Source organism: Stegodyphus dumicola, chromosome 1 (genome assembly GCF_044657685.1).
Source record: "Stegodyphus dumicola isolate Sdum_Otavi_A_Nest chromosome 1, ASM4465768v1".
NCBI classification, from domain to species: Eukaryota; Metazoa; Arthropoda; class Arachnida; order Araneae; family Eresidae; genus Stegodyphus; species Stegodyphus dumicola.
In genome coordinates, this window is record NC_140768.1 from 264,023,710 (window position 1) to 264,044,565 (window position 20,856).

At 36.2% G+C, this 20,856-nt stretch overlaps 1 protein-coding gene across 7 annotated transcripts in view; it reads left to right on the plus strand.

The window, feature by feature from the left end:
* LOC118190273 (uncharacterized) overlaps positions 1–20,856 on the plus strand; it is a 182,344-nt gene that overhangs the window by 10,890 nt on the left and 150,598 nt on the right. For all 7 annotated transcript variants that reach the window (XM_085827602.1, XM_085827631.1, XM_085827618.1 and 4 more), the window contains exons 3-4: positions 9,506–9,814; positions 12,443–12,745. In XM_085827602.1, the coding sequence (XP_085683728.1) occupies positions 9,506–9,814; positions 12,443–12,745 (612 nt within the window). The remainder of the gene's footprint in view (positions 1–9,505; positions 9,815–12,442; positions 12,746–20,856) is intronic.

The window sequence follows — 20,856 nt, forward strand, 5'->3', positions numbered from 1 at the left end:
CTGCCCGCAGAAGTTGCCGCCCAGGGCACAGACCCCGGCTTGTCCCCCTCTAGATCCAGAACTGGGACTTGAACAGCGGAACTTTGTAACTGAACAAGAAATTATGTCTGCTTATAGAATTAAAGAGAATGTATTATCACATAAAAAACAAAACAACTTACATTGAAAGAAATGTTTAATAAAGTAAACAAATAAATATTAAGCTTTTTTTTTTTTTTGTTTGTTTGTTTGTAAATTTTGATACCCTTTAGATCATGATTGTTCTTTATTTCATAAATTACGGTTTCATATTTTTAATTTTATAATTTCTGCATGCCATCTTACCAGATTTAAACTGATGATCTATAATCCGGAAAAATCGATAATCCGGAATCGCCGAATTTCCGACGAGTCCGTATTAACGACTTTTGACTGTAATTTCCTATGCCATGAATGTTTTTTCTGTAGCATGTATTACTTCTTTTATATTAAAAAACAAGCTGTTACCCATGTGTATATGTTTACACACACACACACACACACACATATATATGTATATATATATATATAAGGGAGGAGTCAGAGCGTTTAAAATTCCAGGAGAGTCGGTCATTTTCCCTACCGACTCCACAGCCTTGGTTATTACTCGCTGTTGATAAACATAAAAAAGTACTGTTCTGTTATCGGGACCAGATTCAGAAATGCATGAGTGTATGCGCATGTGTATATATGCATATACACACACACACCTGTACTCATGCTTACCTATACAATTTAAAGGGGGAAAAATTTTGAATTCCTAACGGTTTAGTTTAACAATAAGCAGACCTTGTAAAACTCTGTTTCCCTAGATATACTAACTCATGAGACGTTCAAGTCAAATTCCCACATTTACATGTGGAAACCTTTTCCTTTAAAAAAAGCAATACATTTTGGGGAGTTTATTTAGGAACACCTAAATTTCTCGCCTTGCCATTGTATCTAGTGTATTGTTATTGAAGCTTACAGTTAGTTATCCTCGGGGGAAGCAAAATTTGTGTTCTTAAATCTGCGTTAAGTGACAGCGAGTACAATAGGAGTGAAATACTGATATAAACTGCTCTTGCACGTCTTATACATCGTCTTCCCACAGTATCCACAAATGGGGGGGGGGGAGTTTAACCAGCAACTTTACATTCAGGAGTCCGATTCAGGACTCATTTACCCCTGACACCCATCTGCCTGATGGTTATAATTATATCAACAGAGAGCCACGGTCAAAGAGAACGCTCTCTCTCACCAAGATTCCCCTCATTTTTTTGCTTCCACCCACTCATAACCTCATTCTGTTTCACTCTGGAATTTTCATCAGCTATACTTTTAAGTATACAGTCAAAAGTCGTTAATCCGGACTCGTCGGGACTTCGGCGATTCCGGATTATCGATTTTTCCGGATTATAGATCATCAGTTTAAATCTGGTAAAATGGCATGCAGAAATTATAAAAGTAAAAATATGAAACCGTAATTTACGAAATAAAGAACAATTATGATCTAAAGGGTATCAAAATTTACAAAAAAAAAAGCTTAATATTTATTTGTTTACTTTATTAAACATTTCCTTCAATGTAAGTTGTTTCAGTTGCTTCGTTTTTTATGCGATAATATTTTCTCTTTAGTTTTATTAAACAGACATAATTTCTTTAGTTACAAAGTTCCGCTGTTCAAGTCCTATAATTGCTGTGTCGAGAATACCGACCAATTTGTCAATCGAAATTTTTTTGTTTTCAATAACCTATGTCACTTTCTTCGAAGCGAATTATAATGACGAGGCATTTGATTTAAATCATATCAAAGACGGAGTACATCGAGATGAAATACTACATTGAGTAATCAATTATAAGCCAAATAAAATAAAAACATCTGCCCTTAAGATAAGGATAGTGCTGACAAATCAACTTCCAATTCATTGCACGCAGCTGCGGCGTTAAAGATAAACAAAGTTTAGATAAACAAACGTTAAAGTTTATATAAACAAAGAATATGCCTTTATCCATTTTTTGCAGCAATTCCATTTTTTTTTTGTTTAATGGATTCCGAAAGATACTTTCGCTTTGTATATCCTTTACATATTAGTAAATATATATCGGAAATTCTATTTGACATAATCGAAAGTTCAAGCTTATTTTTATAAAATTGCTCTAACAGTCTGCAAAAAATAATAATCCGGATCCAATTCGAAGATTAAGGAACAACGCAATCTGCAACATTAACTGAAATAGATAATTAGATTATTTTAGCTTAGCTTATCCCGTCCGTTACACATTAAACGCGCATTCGTAAACGTATTTTGCGCACGCGCACACGCAAATTCGCAGCGGTAAAGGTCTTACGCGCATGCGTTAACGTGACGCATGCGCAGAAAGATTGTAGCTTTGATGTCCGGATTATAGATCATTCCGGATTATGGGTGTCCGAATTAACGACTTTTGACTGTATTTAATTTTTGTGATGATAATAGAACTTCTCCCCCCCCCTACGATCAGAACTTAAATTGGGCCGGAACCCACTGGATCTCGGCTCCGGTGCTTCTTAGTTTTTGTAATAAATCATAATTCTAGCCAGAACGCATGAACGCATCGGAGCCCTGAATAAGAAGGCTGCGGCACTTCTTTTATGTAATTGAATGACAATTTCAGTAGAAATTTTATCTCAAAAATTTTATTTTAACAATAAAATTACATTAAAAATTGCATATTAAATTTCAATTTATCTCTTTACATGTTATTTAATTTTAATTAGTTAATTTCTTCAATCCTTAATTATTTTAATAAATAATAATTGATTATCTAATAATTATCAATTAAATTATAATGAATTAATTATATAATAATTATTGATTAAATAACAATTTATAAACTTAAATTAAATATAAATTAATTTGATATAATTAACTATTTAATTTTAAAATTATTAATGAGTTTAATAGTCATTTTATTTATTTATTTACTCTTGTTCCTCTCTGCTGACAGTCTTCCATAGGGCTCCGGCACTTCTAATCTTAGAAATTAAGCCCTGCTGTCACTGTGAGTGAACGAAAGAGAAATCTGTAACTTTAGCTCAGACTTTCAGAATGGAAAAATTTTCCTCTTCATTTACATGGATATAGAAGCTGAAAAATGTTAATAGAATAGTTTCTTGTATTTTGTGAAAGATTACGAACCTTAACCACTTGTGCTAAAAAGACGTGACTCTCAGACCGCGAGCGACGGGAACACCACGTTGATAGGCATTTATTGCAAAAATGAAAATAACGTGGTGCACACGTCTTCTAACAATGAAATTGTTTATTTCTCGAATTACAGATGATTGGATTGCACTCGCAGACGCGTAGCGGCGTAAATAAGACACGTTACCGCTTGTTATATTGTAGCGCACGGCATTGCAACTGTGAAGTTTAGTCGTAGCGCAAGTGGTTAAGACATACAGTTACACCTATGTTTAAACTTGTTATTTTGTTCAGAATGATTCTAAATAGATTTTTAACTTTCAAAGGTGAAATTTGTCACAGTGGAGGAAAAAGTGGAGAGATACTCTCCTGTTGTAGTTTTTGTGACTGAAACATTATGCTTTTAATCATTAATAAATCAGAGTTCACATTGTTTCAAAACTAAAAAATTGCCTTGTGAATATTGCAGTTGGAAGAGAGCTCAAATGATTTTGGATATTTTCTTGCAATTCATTTAAAAAGTTTGACAGGAAAATGGAAGGGCAGAGAAAGCAAGTAATTTTTATTCATGGATTAGTGTGCTGCTCATTATCTTTAGCTCCAATGGCCAAGTATTGCAAAACTAGTATTTTCCTGCTAGTTTGTTAGAACTCTGGTAGGTATTCCTGAATCAGCAAATTGACTGGTCATATAGAATTTTCTGAGTTTTCTCCATGTGTATAGGCAGTTAATTGACTAACCCCCTAATTTAGTGAGTATGCTTCAGCTTCTGGATTTAGAAATGATTTATTGGATAAAAATTTGTATTAAATTAATTTTCACATCTCTACAAATGGAATTACAGATGTTTATGGCTTCTATATTTGGTGTCATTATATGCTGTGTTCATCATGAAAAGATGTAAAATTAGTGTTAAGAATTATTTTGCAGAAGCCTTTCATCAGAAAATATAATTATAGAAGAACTTTTATGTAGTGAGCATATAGTGGATGTGTAAATGAGGAAGAATGAACTGTCATCTCAAATGGTTAGTTTGGAAGAAGTTTTGGACATTGTTAAAAATCTGCAAATTGCAAAATTGAGAGATGTTCAGAAAACAAGCAGTAAAATTCTGGATGATTGATTATGTATATTAAAGCTTGATTTCTGTCAGAGCAGAAATTTTACAAGGCATAGTGACAGTTGATGGGAAACAAGCTCAGACACTTCTTTTCTGAGAACTGAATGCTGCTCAAATGATTCCTATTCTAACTTCTGCATTTGTTTTAGGTATTACATAATTACATGAACAACTTTACTTGACTGTTGATATTGTTGGTTTACTAATTCATATATATGTTTATCCTTATTTTCTTTGCATTTACCGAGTTAGCACTTTATGACACCCTTTTAAGTCTTTTAGAAAGGAATAAGTAAAAAGTATAGTTAAAAATTGTTCATTGTGTCATTGGGATATGTACCTGTTTGTCCGTCTCTAAAGTGTACTATTTGTTTGCTGTTGTCTACAGCAGAGATTTTTTGATAAATAATCATAGACTCGTGATATTAACTGAAACTCATTTTACTCAGATCTTCATAAATACAATACCCAGACTAAAAGTAATTATCTGCCATGCATGCCATTGGTATTCTATCCACCAAAAGTCTTCACCAAAGTTGAAACACTAATCACTTGAAAATTGAAATTTTAAGCACCTGTATAAATTTTAGAACACTGCTTTGGTTTGGTACTTTTCAGCCTCACCAGTGACATTAAACTAACAAATATTGAACAAATGGTACCAGAAGATGAAGATTATTTCATGTGGACATATGCATATCACTGACATGGACAGTGTAAGATTAACCATGGAATGTATTTTCCATTGCTTGTGAAACATATGAATGTATTGCAGCGCCTTTATCATTAAAAGATCATGCTATTGATAGTATTTTATCAGAATAACAGTTCTTATTTAAAAGCTCTTGTAGCATTTGTTTATCAACAAATACTTAAGTATGTTGAGAAAAATTTTGAAACACACCATGAAATGTTATTTCTTAGAAAAATTACTCATGTTTCATATTGCTACTTTCAAATAAGGTGCCTCTTTAACTCTCCATGGTCACTGTGTGGTATGCATTTATTGCAGCTTTTTTTGTCAGCATTCTGTTTTTTAAGGAAATCAATCATGAAAGCCTTGTTACTTGTTCTCTGAGTGGCCATCAACATGGACTACTTTTAGAAAACCAAATTTTCCCATTATTACAGTAGAGTTGGCATCTTGGATTTGGATGCCACTATTTTTATAAAAAGGATTGGTTTCCATTGTGTATTGAAACACTATTGACATATCTACTTTGCAGGGACTTTGGAAATGGAAGAACAATGCTATTTTCCTGTAATGCAGCCTTGCGTTCATACAAAATTATAAGCTGCTATAAATTTCTTTGCCAGTATTCTTATAGCTCCTTGGGTGTTACCAGATACCTTTCAAGAAGCTATAGGCCCACCAGCGGCCAAGCAGTGAAGTCACTGAACTCTGATAGTTTGTCCAAGGCTCGAATCCTGTGAACGGGCTGGTTGCATGGGTGTTTTCATGGTTTTCCCCATGTGTAATGTGTATACTAGCCAGTTTCCCTTAGAAAGCCATCCACGAAGGTGTCTCTCGCTTTGGGCAGATAGCCCTTTATAATCACAGAAACCAAAACCAACCCAAGGAGCTATAAGAATGCAAGCAAAGGTAAATTAGCAGAAATAAAATCTACGTATATTTTTACTGTTGCTTTCATTGATCATCACTGAAATTAAAAAAAAAAAAAAATCTTAGGCACTTTACATATCTTCTATTGCTGTATTTCTTCTAAATTCATATTAATTTAAAATGTATGTTTTAAAGGCCAAATGATGTTAAATGCTATTTTCTTTGCTCGTGTTTTACATTGACCTCTCTCCAATAATTGTGTGAATCGTGAGGGAGGACTTTAGGGCTTTAGAATAATTAAACATTGTATTTAATATTTACAGATTTTACATTGTCCAATAGTACATTTATTGATATGATGGTGTTTTTTTGTAACAGCATTGTCCTCTTTCCATGTATTCTGAAGTAAAGAATTTTGCTTTATAGCATTTTTCTTTTTAATCTTGGTGATAATCTTTTAAAGGTGAAAGCAGCTTTTAAACATTTATTGGTGGGAGGTAATGGTACATTACTGTTCACAATGCCAAACAAATCATCAATAATTAAAAAAAGGGTACTCTTCTGTTATTGGGACCAAATTAAAAATGTGTGTATATGTGTGTTGCCTATACATACAGTACATACATATATATGTACTTGTATACATGAACACATATATGCATGCATACATACATTTCGGTAGTGTTCTGCCATCAGGGGGATTGGATCCAGAAATATATGTATTTATGCATGTATGTATGTGTTCATGTATGCATGTATATATATTTGGTCCCAATAACAGAACAGTACCTACATTTTTTAATTCTGTCCCGATAATAATAATAATAATAATAATAATAATAATAAATTACTTGCTTCAACAGTTCTAGTAAAACATTAATAGCTTTTGTATTGTGGAGGAAAATAACACTTTTGCTGGTGCTAGTATTTGTTTCTTTTTATAGATAAGAACTGAGTTTTTAGTCTGTAACACAGTTTAATTTCCTCAATATCTTTATTGAGTATTTCATACACCGAAGGGCCATTACATTATGACTACTGTGTTAATAACATTTAGCCCTCAAAACTGCCAGCATCCGCCATGGCATTTACCCCATAAGGTGCTGATAGGTAGTCTGAGGTATCTGGTATCATGCGCTCATCAACATCATTAGTCCTGCAGTTCCCGCCCATGGTGGGGGGTAGTGTGGCAGCATGAATTTGCTTTTTCAGGTGGGACCATAAATGCTGTGTTGGATTAACATTAGGTGCATGTGGAGGCCAAGACATGGCTTGAAAGTGACTGGAATGTTACTCGAACCTCTCCGTGACATTTCGACCCTTATGACATTGATGCATTATCCTGTTGGTAAACACCATCCCCCGTCGGAAATACTGTTGTCATAAATGGTTGAACCTGGTCTGCAATGATGTTCATGTAGTGCACAGATGTCAGGTATTGTTCTATGGCGATTATGGGTTCTAATGTGCTCCACGAAAACATTGCCCACACTATAATACCCCCTCCACCAGCTTGTCTCCGTCCAACTGTGCATCTGGGAGCCAGGGCTTTATTTGGAAATCGTCATATTAGCACACACCCATCAATGTGATAGACCAGAAAACGTTATTCATTGGACTATATAACTTTCTTCCATTTTTCTAATGTTCGATTCCGATGCTTCTTTGCCCACTGCAGACTCAGTTGCTGATGACGTGCTGTCAATGCAGGGACATTCTTCGGCCTCAGGCTGTGTAGGCCCATATGCAGCAATGTATGCTGCCCAGTATGGTGAGAAACACTGTCTGGATCATCATTGTTGTAGCTGGTGGTGATTTTGGATGTTGTAGCTCTTCGGTCATGGCAAACAATACGTAGCAATGTAACAAATATTCACATTTCATAAACTTTCGGTATGTGCTCACAACAACTGCACGTGAAGGGCCCCACTAAATGCGCCATTTCTGCTATTGATGTTCATACTCGCTGAGCCGTCATGATTTGACCTTTATTAAAGTCTTATAAATCAGCTGCTTTTCCCATTATGTGGTCTAATCGAGCTATGTTTAGAAAGACAATGCATAGTTCCTTTATATACTTCAACTTCAGCTGTGCACTTGCAGTGGTTTTGTTCCTGGGCGAGCCTATTTTTATAGGTGGAATGTGGTCATAATGTAATGGCTGTTCAGAGTATGTGTCTCTATTTATAATAGTACCTTTTCCGAGAACAATAATTTTGTCCAGTAAGTGATTTCTTAAAAGTTGTATGTAACACAGATATTGGTGAAACCCCCTTACTTTTGTGACAACAGGATTATAAAACAAAAATTTAAGTGCAGAAATTTTGAGTTTTTTTCCAAAGAATCTCCTGTGTCAGATACAATTGCTTTAAATTTGTATCTCTGATGGTTCAAGAGGAAATGGATCAAAGACGGAAGATTTTTATTCATCTGATGGTTGTGATCCTTACTTGTCTGATGGACTCTACAGACTCACATATGTACATATTTTGACTTGTATGTATGTAAGAGATATACATGTGTGTGGATATATAAAATACAACGTACACAAATTTCATTTGTATATATAAAGTATGTAAATTATCATAATTTGATTCTAAGCTAAAATAGTAAAAATAAATAAATTAAATAAAAGTAAATATTAAGTTGCAGGCCTAGTATGGAATTTCAAAAAAGTGAATGAAACACATTTTCTTATCAACCACAATCTCTTATAAAGCAGAAATAAATATATTGTGGTTTGCATAAATAATAAAAGTTTTCCAGTGTTTTACTTCATAAAATTTTTACTCCGAGTTTGCCCTATATAAATATTAATTTATGTGTAATTTCTGTTATTTTACAAGCTAAAAACAAATATTCTTCATTTGATGGAGTAATTCTCAGTAAAACAGTAATAATATTCTCATTGAATTTAGTAAAGAATACTAGAATTTAAAAGGAAACTCCTTAATCATGTATTACACTGAATTTAGATCAAGTGAGAAAAGAAATATGAATATCAAAAATGCCTAATTTAAATGAAGTAACAGAAAAAACACTCTGAAAAACAAATTCTTCAGCTGCATTTAAGCATTAGACAGGCTTGAACAATATCAGTTTTGAAATAACAAGACTTCCTTAATTGCCAGTGATAGGATAATTTTCCTCAGCCATAAGCATTTCAGCAAAATAAAGTGGAAAGCTTGTATTTACTTTTTACCACTGTGTTACCACTTTCAAGTAGGCTTTGGATTTCTTTTTACTTCTGTAAGTTTATTTCTTCCCTTTTTCCCTTTTCTTTTTCCTTCTTCCTTGACCTTTTTTTTTTTAATTTTTTTTTTTTTTTTTTTTTTATTTAATGTGTGAAATTCTTCTGTCTGTTTAGTATAAGTAAAAAATTTGATGCCATTCTGGTTAAGCTTAAAAGACATTGATTAATTAAAATTTAATTGCAACTATCTTATATTTGCAATGAAGTTTGATTTTATGTAATATTCATTAACTTTTTTATGCTCTTATTAAATTCTTTAATGCCATATAATTGTTCTAATATTTTATAGTTTTAGTGTACATTATATGTGTATATTTTGTGACATTATTATTATTTTTAAAACACCCCTTTCATTTTTTGAAAACATTATTTTAATTTTTCAGATGAAAGTTTTGCAAGAAAGGTTAAGATTTTTACAAACACAGCAAAATAATTCAACTTCCAGTGCAGCTGCATTAAGTAATAATGTTACTTCAATGTCGCCACATTATCCTAGACCAATTATATATAACTCAGGGAACACAACCTCTTACGTACATCAGCCTGTGATGCAGCCTCATACAGTGCATTATAATCCTCCAGCTCAGCAACCTGCTGCAACTCAAGATGTTACAACGCCAAGCACACAGCAGAACATAAGTGTTAATAATATTAATGCAGCAATATCTGACAATTTGACTGTTACTGAACAGGTAAAGCAATTTAAATTCTTCATTTTGTATGTTAAGTAATGGAGTAGAATCATATTTTCTCGTTTACAAATAAAAGTTTCATGTTAACTAATTTTTATAGTGCCAGTTATTTTGTTCAAAAATTTTAGATGATTTGAAATTATGTAGATTTTATATGCAAGAAATGCTTGCAATTTATACTATTATAAATGTCTAAATACCCTCACAGATAAGTCTTTATTTGCATTAATTCCGGTATTATTAGAATGAATGTATGATTTGTGTGTGGTTTGTTATACACTGGTTATCATAAATTAAGGAAAAATCACAAAAATCACGATTACTAAAAATGTTACATGTAGAATTTAATGAAACTTACCCACAATATACAACACATAGTAAGGTATCAAATAACATAAAAAGAAATTACCAGACAAATATGGTAGTATAGAAATTAGCACATGTGTAAAGTGAACAAATCGAAGGTGTCAGTTTGCTATAAGAATAGTACCTTCAATATGGAATATGATCGCCTCTAGAAGCAATACAGCACATACAGCGATGTGTGATACTTTCAGTTATGCGGTCTATCAGTTCCCTAGGAAGTGAGAGCCATTGCTCTTGCAAAGCAGTTGCAAGCGTGACAAGGGTTTGAGAGGGCAGATTGAGAGCAGCTAGACGTCTCCCTAAAGCATCCCAAACGTGCTCGATAGGATTCAAGTCCGGAGATCGAGCTGGCCACTCCGTGCGCATAATTGTTTCCTGTTGAAGAGGATCATCTACGATGCAAGCCCTGTGTGGTCTTGCGTTGTCATCCTGTAACAGAAAAGCATCACCTATTGCCCCGGCATATGGGCGCACATAAACATCAAGGATGTCATCTCTATAAATCTGAGCATTAACGGTTCCCCTTGGAAAGACATGGAGGTCTGTGCGTCCACCCAAAGAGATGCCACCCCAAACACAGATACTGCCCCTTCCGTATGAATCTCTTTCATGGATGTTTGATGGATGATAACGGGTTCTAGGTTTTCTCCATATCAAATAACACCTACTATCGCTTTCTAAACTAAACCTGGACTCATCCGTAAAGAGAATCGCCCTCCATTGATCAGGCGTCCAGTGGACATGTTGTCGTGCCCACTGAAAACGGTCCCTCCTATGGCGTGACGTGAATAGCACACAAATGGCTGGTCGGCTCGCATACAGACTACCTTTGTGAAGCCTTCTACGCACAGTTGATGTTGACACGAACCTTCCGCTGGCTACAGCAAGGGAGGATCTAAGAAGAGTCGGAGTAGCGGTTCTATTCCTGCATGCACATAATGTCAAATATCGGTCATCGGTGCCCGTCGTAGGAGTTGGCTTCCTTGGCTGAACCTCCTGAGTGCCGAATCTGTGGTTTGAAATTGCCTCAAAGTCTATGAACCACAGAAGGACTCACATTTAGCCATCTGGCCACTTCTGTTTGACTTTGTCTTGCCTTTAGTCTCCCAGTGGCTCCCCATCGCAGTTCTGCAGGCAAATGATGCCTGGAGGTCATTGTTACGAATTGGTTATCTCAGATTTCTGATGTCACTGTCACAGTGAAATATGGGGGCTTTCTCTCAAACATGGACTTTTACGCTCCTTGCAGGTGACATATTCCGAAAGCAGCGCCAGTAATTTGCATATCACAGTTTTACTTAGCTACTCTTACTTGTCAACATATTCAGATCTTACACGGTTTGGCTTATTTTTGAGGGAGTTATCGCTATTTTTGTGATTTTCCCTTAATTTATGATATCTAGTGTACATTATTTGAACAAAGAAAGTTTTCATTTAAAAAGATCTATTTAATTTTTTTTTTTAATTTTAGATCTGAAAAGTAAAAAAAAAAATAATGTTCAATAATTAATAATTTTGTTTATTCTCTCAATTTTTGTTCTAAAATTAAGCTGAAGCTTTTCATAAATGATGACAATTTCCATGAAGTTCTTTTACATTTATCAAGTTAGGCTGTGTGAAAATATTTTTACTTAAATGTGCATCCTAGCATACATTGAAATCCATTTAACCTCATTTTTAATTTGTCACTTATAAAAGCCTAAGCATTTATTATTTTGTGCTTCCATATAAGTTTTAGCATTTTTTATCATTCCTGTATGATTTATATAACTTATCAAAAACCAGCATTGTTGTTACTATTGTAAGAAAATTCCCATTTGAAAATTAAGGTGTCATGTAATTAATAACAACAATATCTGACCTTTTGTGAAGTGATATGTGTCAAGAAAATGATGGTGCAAATATCATTGATGTGTTTAAAACTTTTTTGAAAATATTCATCTCTTAATTTTTTTTTAATATGCTAACGATTACAAGAAATACATATTATCCATAGAGTTTCTCCTCCTTAGCTGGTAGAGCTATTTCCAAAGCTCATAACCGAAAATTAAGCTTAAAACTTCTGACTCATTTATTAAACAAAATAGATCTGTATCTATAAAAACATTTTAAAATTTTGTATATGAAAATAGTCTTTAGGTTGTGTGCATTTTATCTGATTTTCTGAAAAAAATGTTGATTTAGTTATTTAATAGCAGTAAAATGTTTCATTTTCTTACTGTGCTTTTAGTGAAATTGTTTCTTGTTTTCTCTGAATTGTAGGGGTCTCATGATGCAGAAAATATGATGCCTAATCATTACTCTGCATCAGTGTCTGAAGGCATGCCTACTTTATCCTTACCTGAAAAATTAGATGTGCCACCAGATCCATATGAAATGACTTTCAATGATGAACCTCCACCCAAAATGAAAAGACGTGCACCTAAAGAGCCGAAGCCAAAAAAGCCCCCTAAATCACCCAAACCTCCGAAATCTCCAAAACCAAAAAAGGCTAAAAAGAGTAAAAATGCAGGTGAAGTACCAGTGCCCAGCAGTCATGAGGGACCTTTGGAAAATGCTTCTACGGTAATATTTAGTTCCATATATTCCTGATAATTTTTTTTGAACAAATAAACATTTTAAGATTTATTTATTTATTTATTTATTTTTTAATTTGTGGTATATTGGTTCATGATGAAATCTGGTGTATTTTTGCTTGGTAAATAGATTCATCTGCATGTATACCAGAAGAAAAGAGTGTTTTGTTATACATGAATAGCACTATTTTGTAGCCTGCTATTAATATTAAAATTAATCATGCTCACTTTCATTAATGTATGTTTACCATTTGGTGGTAAGAGCATTTAATTTTAAAATCATGGTTTCAATTTTATACATTTAGTTATTATCATAATAGCAAAAATAATTTTAAATGTTACATACTTACTTAAAAAAAATATTAAATAACATGCAAAAATGATTATGAGGGAATTGCAATTCTTTGGTAGATTTTACAAGATGATAAAAATAAAAAAATAAAATATTTGTATAATTAACATTTTGTAAAATACAAAATGGCAACAAAATTTAGTTGCCAAAACCATCGTTAGTTTGTCGCTCTTTCACCATTTACCTCAATATGCACTTAGCCTCTATAACCCTATTTTTCTGATGATACTTAGCATTCTGATGCCTTTCATGTCACATTATAAGAGATACTACAGTTTTACATACAATTTCATTAAAATTATTTGCATGCATACAAAATTTATGACATCTCTGCATGTCTCAGGCAATGGACAGAAAGCCATACTTACAGCTATGGAAAATTAGTAAATGAAGAGTAAATGCAGTACTAAAATACACTCATGTCCATAAATTAAGGATAATGCAAAATCAGGCAAAGGAAGAGTTAGAAGCAAAACAAATTTGGCTTGTTTGTAAAGCTTATTTATTAAACAAAAGGTAAAGTGCAAAAAAAGATGCTATATGTTTGATATTATTAAAAAAATTAGTAATTTTTTCTCCCTGGAGCAAATTACCCCCCCCCAAAAAAAACAACCTTTTTACAAAAAAACCAATATTACATGGTTGGTATGATTGTTAATACATCGCATGTCTTCTAGACGATGCAATACAGTCCGTACAACGCCTAGGCATGCTGAGTATCAAATTATCGATCTTGGGGGATATTACACCACTCAAAGTAATGCTCAAAGTTCCGGTAGACATGTAGGAGGAGGTTGATGGGCTGCAACTCGTCGACCAAGCATGTCCCACACGTGCTCTACTGGATTCAAGTCTGGTGAGAACGCTGGCCAGTCCATATGGGTGATATCCTCCGATTGAAGGTATTCGCTTACGATGTTTGCACGGTGAGGATGGGCGTTGTCATCCATAAACACAAATTGTGCGCCCATGGCGCCCCGAAACAAACGTACATGTTATTCCAGAATGACGTCCCGATAGATTTGGCTTGTCATGGTTCCAATTTGAACATGCAGGTCAGTTCTGGAACCCAGAATAATTCCACCCGAAACGAGCACTCCTGCACCACCGTAACGGTGTCGTTCAATGATGTTTTCTTGATCGTAACGGGTACCTGGAGCTCTCCATATGAAAGTCCGGGGAGAATCAGACTGCAAGCTAAACCTGGACTCGTCAGAAAACATCACACAAGCCCGCTGTTGCTGTGTCCACAATGCATGCTCTCTACTCCAGGCTAACCACAGGCGACAGTGAGTTGCAGTAAGTGGAACGCATCTGACAGGTATACGAGCATATAGACCAATCTTCCCTAAGTATCTGTACACGGTCTGCCTTGAAATTGTTGTACCAGTGGCTGAAGAGAGCTGTCGAGACAGGTCTGAGGCTGTGCTCCGCCTGTTCCTTTTGGCAGTAACTGCCAAATACCAGTCCTCATTCGGCGTTGTAACTCTGGGGCGACCTGTGCTGTAACGACTACTCACATTACCATCATCTTGGAATCGTTGCCAAAGCCTGGAGATGACACTCTGGGCAATTCCAAGTTTGTCTAGTACTTCCAGTTGGGTACGCCCACATTCCAGACGGCCGATAATTCTGATGTACGTGTGAGTAAAACGTGCATACGAAAATATCCCTAACATTAACTAGGAAAGCCGAAATCTTAGTTAGGTAGATATGTTACAATTAATAATCAAATTTAATAAGGAAAAGTAACAGTTGCCGGGTACATTATAACGGCTTAAGAAATTCAGAGCACAGTACAGATGCGAGTACACAAGATTACATATCTCGGCGAAAACAGAGACGCACGCATTTGTTGAAGTAGTTCCACTTGACTGCCGGGGAAAAATCTTTCTCCGTCAGCCTGTAGGTTTGCCAAACGGGTTTACTGTTTCGCCAATTGGCGCTTTTCTGTACAGTTTTTAAGTCCGTATCGCCTGTTTGGCGCTGCCGCTGCATACTCCCTCCGCAGTGTCAACGAAATGTGACATACCGATGCGGGGGTCGGATTAATCGTCCAGAACGGGTGATACAATTGTCCGAAGTTTTTTTCACACTCTTGGAAGCAACTTGAGAAGAGTCCATGGTTACAAAAGCGGGTTTCAGTCTATCTATGGAGATCGTTTGCTTAGTCCCTTTTATTTCGAGATCAAACGTTTTATCTCGTCTTTCTAGCACCTTAAATGGTCCATCATAAGGAGTTTGAAGTGGTTTTCTAACTCCGTCGTGTCGAACAAACACATATGTAGACTTGTGAAGGCGTGGATGAATGAAACATGTTCGCTGGCCGTGGCTAGAAGTCGTGGTCGGGTGGACACTGGCAAAGTGAGATTTTAAATCCTCCACAAACTGTTTGGGGGACGCATCCGGAGGTGTCGGATTGAAAAATTCTCCTGGGAGACGGATAGTCTTTCCATACACCAGTTCAGAAGTGGTTGCTCCTATGTCCTCTTTGAGAGCGGCGCGGAAACCCATCAGCAGTGTTGGAAGGGCAGCCACCCAGTCACTGGTATCATGCGCTTTTAAGGCAGCTTTCAAAGGACGGTGGAATTCCTCGATCAGTCCATTCGCTTGTGGGTGGTAAGGAGACGTCCTGATCCTCTTGATTCCCAATAATTGGGAAAGGGCTCGAAATAAGCCGCTTTCAAACTGTCGCCCTTGGTCGGTAGTAATAACAGTCGGACAACCAAATCGAGTAATCCAGTGGTCATAGAAAGCCTGTGTTGCTGTGCGTGCTGTTATGTGTGGTATGGGTACTGCTTCGGGCCATCTAGTAAATCTATCTATCATAGTTAGACAGTAATAATTATTTTGAGAAGGAGGTAGGGGACCAACAAGGTCAAGGTGGACGTGATCAAACCTCTGTGATTGGTCTGGAAACTTCATTAACAGGGTTCTAGTATGCCTGCTTACTTTTGCTTTCTGGCACGGAATGCACTGCCGTGCCCATTTCGCGCAATCTTTGCGGATGGAAGACCAAACAAACCGTGAACATACTAACTTTGTTGATGCGCGAATGCCGGGGTGAGACAAATTGTGCAAGGTGGCAAAAACTTTCTCACGGAATGCCGGAGGAATGTAAGGACGGGCATTACTTGTTGACACATCGCAATATATCGGTAAGCTACAATTCGGTAAGGTAACTTTTTTGAGATGTAGAACTTTTGACTCTTTAAGCAATGTTTGTAATTCTGGGTCGATTTCTTGCATTTTAGCGATTTCCTCATAGTCGATAGGGTTAGGCATGCTTATTGCTTCTATACGCGAAAGTACGTCGGCAGTGATATTCTCCGAACCTTTTATATGGCGAATTTCAGTGGTGAATTGTGAGATAAAGTCTAACTGCCTAGCCTGACGAGGTGAACACTTATCCAAACGCTGTCGGAATGCATACGTGAGCGGTTTGTGATCGGTGATTAAAGAAAAGTTCCGTGCTTCCAACATATGCTTAAAATGCCTAATAGCAGCATAAGCTGCCAATAGCTCTCGATCATACGCACTATAGTTCCTTTCCGCCTGCGAAAGCTTTCGTGAGAAAAATGCGAGAGGTTGTAAATTTCTATCAACTATTTGTGATAGCGTTCCACCGATCGCGAAGTCTGACGCATCAACCTGTAAAACCAACTGGGCATCTTTCTTCGGGTGTGCCAAAAGAACAGCATTAGCGATTAGCTGTTTGCACTTTTGAAATTCACTCCGCGCTTCCTCAGACAAATTCAGGATTGTCTTATCATTTTTCTTAGCCCCTTTTAAATACGAAGTTAAATGTATTTGATTCTGGGCTACGTTGGGTAAAAATCGACGGTAAAAATTTAAAAATCCTAAAAATCTCTGCAAATCTTTTACCGTTTTAGGAAGTGGGTAGTTAAGTATCGGTTCCACTTTGTTCGTCAGAGGCTTGGTACCATCTTTATTGATTATATGGCCTAAAAAAGATATTTCCGGAATGCCGAAAACACATTTCGAAGCGTTAATTGTCAATCCATATGAAGTTAATCTTTCAAAAACAGTACGTAGGTGAGATTTATGCTCATCTTCCGTATCACTAAATATCAAAATATCATCTAAGTAGACGTAGGCGAATTTTAGATCTCCAAGAATTTCGTTCATAAACCTTTGAAAGGTTTGAGCTGCTCCGCACAGTCCGAAATTTAAAAACGGAAATTCGAAAAGACCAAATGGGGTACAAAGTGCAGTTTTCGGTATATGATCTGGATGGACTGGTATATGACGATATGCCCGAATGATATCAATTTTTGAAAAAATTGTCTTTCCACTAAGCGTATTATTAAAGTCTTGTAAATGCGGGATAGGGTATCTGTCGGGTTCGGTGCACGCGTTTAGTTTTCGGTAGTCTCCTACTGGCCGTATGTCGCCCGAACTTTTAGAAACTACATGAAGAGGTGATGACCATTCTGATTTTGATGGTCTACAAATACCTTGATCTATCATAAATTGAAATTCTTTTTTTAATGCTTCTTAGGGCTTAACCTACGCGGTTTACTGTGCACAGGAGGACCGTTTGTTTCGATGTAATGAACCGTACTATGCTTTACTCTACCCGAATCGGATTTTAACTTCAGTACTTCCGGAAAGTCTTTCAAGATTCTGTGATATGGTGAATCACCAGATATTAACTTTACCGAAAAATAATTTTTAGAATCGGAAAGAGAACCAATACGAGTTAATTTCGTAGTATTATCGATAAGCCTACCTCGTTTTAAATCGATTAAAAGATCAAAATGCCTTAAAAAGTCGGCTCCTATTATAGGCACTGGTACATCAGCGATTAAAAACTTCCAAGAAAAGTTTCGTCTAAGTCCTAAATTCACAGTTAACAATTTTGTTCCATACGTAGAAATTCTCGAATTATTCGCGGCAAATAATTGAAGCGAATCAGGATGCATTTTCTTAAACTTAGAAGTCGGTGTCACACATGAAACATCCGAGCCCGAATCAATCAAAAAGTTTAAATTTAATCTGTTATCGTAAACATGTAAACGACATGAATGCGCGACTGCCGATGAATTTCGATCGACAGCCGCTACTGCTAGCTTTCCTGGGCCGTAGTGTTCTGAGAAAAGGAACAAGGTGCTCGACATTTTCGTGTATTATTACCGAATCACGAATGAAAATAACAATAATTGTTCACACGCTCTCGGGAATGCCCACGCGAAAAACTACGTGCTTTGTTATGTTGATCCCGGGGGAAATTATTCCTCGTTTTTCGGCGGGAGAGTCGCTCGACTTGTTTACTTAGGGCAGAGATTTCACTCCTTTAAGGCCTTAAGCTCCTCGAGGGGGGCACCAGAATCGTTAGGGTTTCTGGGGGAACTCGCCGAAGCTGCCTGGACCGCGAACACGCTGTTGTTCGTTGGCGTGCGCACTTCAGCTATCTTATCAGCCATTTTTGCTAAATTGTCTAAGGATTCCGAACTTATTGATAAAATGGCATGCACCTCGGAAGGTAACCTTTGCAGCCATAATGATTTTAAAAATTCGTCAGTTATACAGTTTCCACCTTCATTTTTCTCAATAAGTGAGATGGTTTGTCGTCCCCTAAATGCAATTCAGAAATAAGTCTGCGTATTTGCTCGCTTTCCGAATCTGAGAATTCTACTATTAACCTAGCTTTAAGGGCATCATATTTAGCCGTCGCTGGGGGATTAAATAAAATATCTGATACTGCGGAAAGAGTTTCAGGGTCTATCGAAGAAACCACGTGGTTGTATTTTGTACTATCGCTACTAATCTTCGCTAAAGCAAAGTTACTTTCAACTTGAATAAACCAAAGTTTAACATTTTTTTTCCATAAAGGGGGAATTTTAATTGCCACGTGTGAGATTTGTGGCTCCTGAACCGCCATATTCGATTCCTCGTTGGTTTGGCCTTCCGATCCTGGCATGGTTGCCAATTATAAATATATCGTAAATCGTAAACTTAATGTTTTGCACTATACCTTATCAAAACAGTATCAATTTAGAATAAAATAATGATATCTGATAATATCTCAATAAAAGTGTGAGCACGAATATTACCCAAAGATCAATTTTAAACAATCAATAATTAAATTAAAACTATAATTTTAGAGCAAAACATATCACAAAAACATAATTAAGACCAATCACAGATAATTAAAAAAATTTGACCACATACCTGTAAATCCTCCTTAAGTGTGATAAACCACGTGTAATCCGTACGATAAAATGAGGAGGAAATAAATAGGGAAGAGCCTTTATCAGTCATAAGGAAGAGCATTGGCATCAAAATAAGGCATATTTTTAGTTTTTTAACAAAGATTGAGACAGATAGTCATTAGGGATCGAAACAGAAGGAGCGAGGGACAGGGTCACCAATGATGTACGTGTGAGTAACACGTGCATACGAAAATATCCCTAACATTAACTAGGAAAGCCGAAATCTTAGTTAGGTAGACATGTTACAATTAATAATCAAATTTAATAAGGAAAAGTAACAGTTGCCGGGTACATTATAACGGCTTAAGAAATTCAGAGCACAGTACAGATGCGAGTACACAAGATTACATATCTCGGCGAAAACAGAGACGCACACATTTGTTGAAGTAGTTCCACTTGACTGCCGGGGAAAAATCTTCTCTCTCCGTCAGCCTGTAGGTTTGCCAAACGGGTTTACTGTTTCGCCAATTGGCGCTTTTCTGTACAGTTTTTAAGTCCGTATCGCCTGTTTGGCACTGCTGCTGCAATTCTACCACGTAAAAAATCATCCAAATGCATCCTTTGTGTCATAACTATTCGGTTATTGCACTGAAATGCTTATAAAGCGCCTGCGAACAATTTTACTTCTTTGCCTGTATTCCTTATACAGTCAAAAGTCGTTAATTCGGACACCCATAATCCGGACCTCAATACTAAAAACTTTCTGCGCATGCGCCACGTTGACGCATGCTCATAGGCATTTTACGCGTGCGCGCAAGACATTTATGACTGCGCATATGCGTCTGCGCAAGCGCAGAATACGTTTTCGCATGCACGTTTAATATATAACGGACGGTATAAGCTAAAATTATCTAATTATCTATTTCAGTTAATGTTGATGATTTCGTTGTTCCTTAATCTATGAATTGGATCCGGCTTATTATTTTTTGCAGACTGGTAGAGCAATTTTAATAAAAGTAAGCTTGAACTTTCGATTATGTCAAATAGAATTTCCGATGCTGGAGCTCCCAAAGGATCTACAAAACGAAAGTATGTTTCGATGTCCATCAAACAAAAAGTGGAATTGCTGCAAAAAATGGATAAAGGCATATCCTTTGTTTATCTAACCATTCCGAAATCTTTTTATCAATTTCACGCTGCTCTGCGCGTGGGGGAGGGAGGGGAACGTCGCGGCGCGCAATGAACTGGAAGTTAATCCATCAGCACTATCGTTATCTTCAGGGCAGATGTTTTTATTTTATTCGCCTTATAATTCCTTTCTAAATGTAGTATTTCATCTCAATGTACTCCGTCTTTGATATGATTTAAATCAAATTCCTCGTCATTATAAATTTCACGAATACAAATCAAATAGTTTTCTGGTTGCAATTTTCTAATTTCGGCTATGCATAATGTATGCTTTACGCATGCGCGTGTTGGGAAGAAATGTTTAATAAAGTAAATAAATAAATACAGTAAGACCCCGCTTAACGCGGGTGATACGTTCCATCAAAGTAGAGCGTAATGTGAAAC